Below are 6827 nucleotides of genomic sequence, written 5' to 3'. Positions count from 1 at the left end.
GGGGAGACAGAGCTCTCTGGTGTCTCTTCTTTTTTTCTTTTTTTTTTGACCGGTAAGGGGATCGCAACCCTCGGCATGGTGTGGTCTGCACCATGCTCAGCCAGTGAGCGCACCGGCCATCCCTATATAGGCTACCAGCGCCGCACTCTCCTGAGTGAGCCACGGGGCCGGCCCTAGTGTCCCTTCTTATAAGGGCACTAATGCCATCATGAGTGCCCCACCCTCATGACCTCATCTAATGTTCTCCCAAAGTCCGCATCTCCAAAACATTGGAGGTTAGGGCTTCAACATATTGACTGGGGGTGCAGACACAACTCAGCCCATAGCAATCAGACTTCTCTCTCTTAACAGCTGCCCCTCCACTCGGAACCCATCTGTGATCTTAGTGAGAAGGAGATGATCAGGTTCCCATTTTTGTTGGACAGAGCCCACTTCAGCAGGAGGGTGCAGGGCTGGGAATATAGTGGGATGCAGACAACCCTTGAGTGTGTATGGTTGGGGGAGGAACAAACTGAGTGTTTCTGCCTGAGGCCAGCTCCCACCCACCGGGTGCCAGGCCTGAGTCACCCGGCCTTCTCTGCTTCTTCCCCCTGCAGGTCACCATGATGGGATTAGAACTTTCTCCTCCAGTCACTTTTCAGCTCCGGGCTGGCTCGGGACCTGTGTTCCTCAGTGGCCAGGAATGTCATGGTGAGTCCAAGCTTGGACACGGAAGAGATCTAAGAGTACAATGCTTAGCACAGGGCCAGGGATGCTCTGAGAACTCAAACACTTGAGGGATTCTTGAATTTGAGAAAATCCCGAGGGCAACATGATTGCCAGTAGCCTGGACTAGAAGGCCCCGGGCAGGGGTCCTGGCCCTAGTTCTTGACCTCCCTGCCATGTCCTCGGGGGGCCTCAGCCCCTCCCCCATAACATGAGATTGGGGCTATACTTGGCTTCATCTTCAAAGAGTGGTTGTGAAGAATAAATGATCCCTGGACTGGCCAGACATCAAAATAGTAATAATAATACATGAGATATTCAAGCAAAGCACTTAACGTACTACCTCGTATGAGGGAGCATTTAATCACTGGCTGCTATTAAGAATTTGGCTGTCAAAGTAACATGGACCATAGCAATTGGCATGATGCTGACCCCTCTGAGATTGTTTTAACTAACCTCTTCTCTGTGCAGTGTGCCTCTTTCAGCAGGATACTCTTGCTCAAAAGCCCTGGACAGGTCCCTCTTCCCTTAAGATAAGGTCTGAATTCCTCAGCTGCCTGTATTAACCTCCTCTCCACCATCTCCCTCCCCTCCCCACTCTGCCCACCTTCAGCCCACCCCTTCCCAGTGTGAACTCTCCTCCCCAGCCAGAACCACTTCCCTGCCATCTTTCTACCACCCTAGCCCTGTGTGGATCCCTCCCAGATCCTGGCCCCACTCTGTCAGGGAGGCCAGAAAGGGTACGGCCCTTCCCAGGCAGTGAGAGGGTGCTGAGACTCCCTCAGGGTGATGCTGGGCGCAAACCCAATCATGGAGCGAGAGACAGCCATCACCCCTGTAGCTCAGGAGTTCTGCTTGCCACTCACCCCCACCCCACCCCTGCCCGCTTTCCCATGCCATCCCAGAAACATCAGACCTGCCCTGGGAGGAGGAGGAGGAGGAGGAAGAGGCAGAGGCAGAGGAGGAAGAGGAGGAAGAGGACGATGAAGATGATGAAGTGTCTCTAGAGGAGGAGTCCCCCGTTAAACCAGTCAAAAGGCCGGCGCCCCAGAAGCAGACGAGCGCTGCTAAGGTGGGAAAGGAACCTGGCTGCTTTAAATGAGGTGGTGACCCTGCAGAGGCACCTCACGGGGACTGGGCACCAGCAACCTGGCCGAGCCTCCCAAGTTGAGTGTACGGGACAGGCCCAGGCCACTGCGGCCAAGTCCTGCCAGTGCTCAGCCTGGGACCTCACCCTAACTCTCCTAATGATGCTTGTTTTTGGTTCCCAGAAAAAAAAGCTGGAAAAAGAGGAGGAGGCAATGAGGTAACTCTTTCCATCTATTAAATTAGCCAAAAACTTTTCACTGAGGTTTACAGGGCTAGAAAGAATATGGTACAATTGGTGTGCATATGTGCACACAGGCACACCTGCACAGGGGCACACAGGTGCAACAGCACTAGAGTTTGGCATAACCTTTTCAAAAAGCATTAAGATTTTTTAAAAAATGTTTCTTATCTTCTGACCTAATCCAAATAAGGAAATTTCTTCCAAAGAATACTGTACAAGGCTAGCTGGTTAGCTCAGTTGGTTACAGCTTGGAGCTGAGAACACCAAGGTCCAGGATTTGATCCCTGTACTGGCCAGCTGCCAAAAAGAAAAAAAAAGAAAGAAAAAAAAAACCATCCAAAGTATAAGGAAAAATATATGCACTAAGAAACTTCTCAACACTAATGATAAATGTCTGTGGTGATGGATTGCTAATTACTCTGATTTGTTCATTACACATATACGTGCATCAAAATGTCACTGTACCCATAAGTATGTACAATTACTACATGTCAAAACTTATCACCATATAATTCAAATAATCATGAAAATGGAAGCATTCTAAATGTCTACCAATATAATAATTGGCAAAACTATGTTATAGCTTCTCTATGAAATAATGCATAACACTTATGAGGAATATAGCAACCTGGAGAGTGTTGATAGAATACCAGATCTTCATTTTATTTCACATATTTTTAGAAGATTGATTCCTCCCCCCCCCCCAAAAAAAGGAAATAGACCAAAATGTTAATACTGGTGGGAGGTAAAGAAAATTATAAGTAATTTATTCTCTTTACTATTTGCTATATTTTGTACAATATGGTGAACATTAATTTTATAATGAAAAAGATATTTGTGAAATATAAAAGAGTCGGTAGAAATCTAAAAAGAAAAAAAACACCTTGTTTAAAAAGTCCAAGTGGTCCCTGGTAGGTGACCAGGTAGAGAGATGGATTCCATAGCCTCCATCTGTCCTGGCTGTGCCCCCTGCTTCCTGGAACTATCCGGGACTCAGCATACAAGCTGTTGGCATCAAGCTGAGCTCTCTTTCCCCACCCATGTCCCTACTTCTTGCCCAACCCCACCCTATTCTAGATCCAGTCTTAAAGAGAAGAGCCCCGTGAGAAAGGTGAGTACTTACCAGAAGTGGCTGCTCCTCGTGGGAGAGGCAGGTGGTCTTTGGGGAGGGTGCCCAGGCTGGGGAAGGGAGTGGGAGACTGGCGCTCCCCTTCTCTCCACAGGCCAAACCCCCCCTCAAACCTAAGAAGCTGGGACCCAAGAAATGAGCCAGGAATGGCCTGGCCGCAGTGACCGAGGGAGGGTCCACGAAACCACCGTGCACAGTGGGCCTTCCTCGGGCTGTGCCGCAGTCACAATGTGCCTCCCACCCAACACAAGAGCCCCTCACCCCCAACTCCCTGGCTTCAGGAAGCCTTGGAGAGAAGAGCACAACCTCAGGGCCACAATAAAGGTTGCTTTTGTCAGGACTTTCCTCTCTTCCTGGAGCCATCCTCCTGGCCAGCTGCGCCAGCTGCACCAGCTGATGTGCCCAGCAGAGGGCGGCCGTGAACCAGCACGCCTGATGGGAGGCTCCCCTGCCTCCCCGCACCCAGCCCTACGGCCCCAGCAGGGCTCTGCCCTGTCCCTCTGCCTTCCTCTCTCCTCCTGGCATCCACACGCCCAGCTTTGAGGGAAGAACTGAGCATCAGCCTCTTGCCCAGCTTCAGCCTCTGCTGAGCTGCTTGTCACTTGAGTCTTCCAGCCTCCACACTTCTTTTGGGCAGAGCCTAGGTTGCCAGGGACAGAACTTAAGGCCTACAACTAGGGAACCACCCGAGGGTCTTCTCTCCCTGCCCTGCTCATGCATGTCAGGCAGTTGTCAACGTGCCGAGTGTCCAGTGGGACCGCGGGGCACCTGCCCTGCAAGACTTAATTCTGTGAGGGGCTTGCTCCTGCTAACAGGGACCTCTCACATGCAAGGACCTGTGTCTTTACAGGCATGCTGAGCCCCACGTGCCACTTGAGCAGGGCTCCAGCAAGTGTTACAGCAAGCTATAGAGGACTGGAGAAGTGGGTGGAGGACCCACTGCATGGTTCTGGTCCCCTGCCCCTCCCAGGCCTGCACAAGTGGCTTTGGGGCCCTCTTCACCCGCTGGTGACCCTGGCTTAGTCCCTGAAGCATGCAGACACACAGCTGGCCGCCACTTGCAGGACCTCTGCTCGGCTTCTCCCTGGCACCCCCACAGGCCAGTTCTGAAGCGAGCCGGGGGAGCTGCCCTGCCCGTCACCCCCAAGTTTGATCCCCTGGAGGTCGGAAGGCTTTGAACACCTTCAGGGGAAGATCAGCAACCAGGTTGTGGCCACCTGCTCAGCTCTGAGGCCAGAGACAGAGGAGGTAGAAGAGGGCAAGGGTGGTATCCTTGCTGCTCATTTTCTACCCCGTTGTACGGGTGTGGGCGCTGTCCCACCCTCTAACCTGAACAAGTTGTTACCCTACAGTCACCCAGAGAGGACAAGGGGTGCTCCAGGTGGGTGGCTGGTGTTTACTGAGCATGGTCTCTGCACAGCGATGTGGGATAGACAAACCCATTTCTCACCTTCCAGTTGCTTAGTCTAAAACACAAAAGCCAGCAACACACTCCCGAAGTGCTACATGAGGGGAGCAGAGAGCAAAGGGCCTGAGGCCGGGAGGAGCCGGGAGGGCCGGGACAGAAAGAAGGCTGATGGGACTGAGCAGACACCGCTCACACACTCGTGTGAACTGGGTACTGCTGTAAGCGCGTTCCACAGACTCATGCCTTTAATCCCCACACCCTGGGGCGGTGGGGGGTCATTAGCCCCATTTCTCAGATGAAGAAAGTGAGGCACACAGAGGTTAAACAGTTTGCCTCAAGGTCATGTCTGGCAGAGCCTGGTCCTAGAGCCCTTGCTTTTGAGGGCTCTGATAAAGTGGGGCACGGGGGTGGTGAGCCCACCAAGCAAGGGCAGTCCTCAAGGGACTCTCTCTAGCCACCCACATACCACACATGAGGGCACTCAACAGGTAAACCTGTGATCGCCTGATCTTTGAATTTTAACTTTCAGGAAGGCAGTAGGAATCAAATAGCAAAGATGGGGTCCGTCTGCATCGGCAGGGTGCCCTTTGCCCTCCCCCTTCCTCTGCCCTAACTCTTCTGCTTTTAAACAGGAAAAGGGTGGGCTCTGGGGCAGAAGCAGGTGGTGACAAGTGGCAGGTCTGCAGGTGGGCTCTGTTTGCACCAGCTGGGCTGTTAGGAGGAGCAGGCGTGAGACGGCCCCAGCTGGGGGGTGTTGAACTTGGCACTAGGGGGTGGAGATTAACCACAGCAGCCCAGGCGCTTTTCACGTCCCTTATCACCTCCTGCAACTCCCCGCCCCCAACAAATGATAATGAATCATGCCCCCCCTTCCTCGCACCTACCCCCAGCTCATTCTAATCAAGGGAGAAAGTCTGCCAAAGTGTAGGTAAACTGAGGTTGAGCCACACAGAGGGTCCCTGCACTTTCCCCCATTCTTGGGGGCACTTGATACTTTTCAGCAAGTCCTTTATCACAGCTGACACTCATGATGGCAGTTTTGACAGCATCGATGATAGTAGCCATTCCCCCTCTATAAACCGGGAACGTGAGGCCAGAAAAGTGAAGGGACTTGCCACAGGTCGCACAGCCTGTAAGGACCAGGGCAAAGCATGGAGATAAAATGCGGAGTCCAAGCCTAGCGTGGCCCCCACCCTGCCTCCCCACTTGGGGCCCACCTCTGGCCTTCCCATGGGTGCAAACAAGCAAACCAAGTCATAAAGCCAGGCCTGCAGGTGTAGAATGGGAAGGGACAAGGAGCCAAAAATGTCCCACCTGTGAAACAGGCTACCCAACCACGCCCCAGAGCCCCCTGGCACCAGCTCCCTGGCTGAGCCCCAAGGCCGAGCTTGCTGGCTGGCATGTTACCATGGACACCTAGGCTGGGCTGTGACAGCAGACCCTGTCCCTACCGATAGGAACCAGGTGCTCAGGCTCAGAGGCCTTGAGCAGCTCCCACTGTCCCAGTGGCTGATGAGCTCAGCACAAGGCAGAACCCTCACACCTGCCTTCAGTCCCCCCACTGATACCTCCATCAAGGAGCCCAGCCTGACCTGAGCTGTCCCCTCCAGGAGTCTGGGCTTTCTGACCTTTAACACCCAGCCTGGGAGCTGGGAGCTGGTGGGATGTGGGTGGGAGATTAAAGGTTTCCCAGAGAATAGAGCCAGAACTGATCAGAGGAGAGGTGGTGTTGGGGATGTTTCCGTGGAAGAAGCAGAGTTTAAACCGGGCCTGAAGTGGTGGGAAGAATGTGTGGAACATAGAAATGACCCGGAGGATGACAGGAGCAAAAGCAAGAGATAGGACAGGCTGGGGTGTGCTGGGAGGAGCGAGCACTGAGCTGGGCACCTAATGCATTGTCCCAGCCGTGCCGCTGACTAGCTGGAGACTCTGGGCAGGTCCTTTGCCTCTCTGGGTCTCATCTTCGGAAAGAGGATGCTGAACCTGATGATGGGTCTCTGAGATCCCTTCTGGTTTTAACATCCTTTGAGTTTGATTCCAAAACCCTGGACTTGCCCAACTATGCAAGACCGGGGCATACACCTCCCTCTTTCAGCCAGCTCAGGCTCAGCTCACCCTTGGGCCCCTGTGCAGCCCTTTGAGCCTGGGGAGGGGAGGGCAGAGCTGAATAGAGGCCCCCCACCCCCAGAGGCGTCTGGTCTGTGCTTGTTTGTGTGTGTGCCCAGGAGCAGCAGACCACTTTGTGGATTGATCCA

At 53.4% G+C, this 6827-nt stretch overlaps 1 protein-coding gene across 1 annotated transcript in view; it reads left to right on the top strand.

Annotated features, from left to right (window-relative positions):
• The window catches only part of NPM2 (nucleophosmin/nucleoplasmin 2), a 23410-nt gene extending 19906 nt beyond the window's left edge, over nt 1-3504 (top strand). Inside the window, exons 5-8 of the mRNA XM_008577111.1 lie at nt 597-690; nt 1611-1777; nt 1977-2011; nt 3113-3504. Coding sequence (XP_008575333.1) covers nt 597-690; nt 1611-1777; nt 1977-2011; nt 3113-3281 — 465 coding nt within the window. The 3' untranslated portion in view covers nt 3282-3504. The remainder of the gene's footprint in view (nt 1-596; nt 691-1610; nt 1778-1976; nt 2012-3112) is intronic.
• The last annotated feature ends 3323 nt before the right edge of the window (nt 3505-6827 follow it).

This window comes from Galeopterus variegatus, unplaced genomic scaffold (genome assembly GCF_000696425.1).
Source record: "Galeopterus variegatus unplaced genomic scaffold, G_variegatus-3.0.2 Scaffold1451, whole genome shotgun sequence".
NCBI lineage: Eukaryota > Metazoa > Chordata > Mammalia > Dermoptera > Cynocephalidae > Galeopterus > Galeopterus variegatus.
This window is presented reverse-complemented; position numbering and strand designations above follow the sequence as displayed.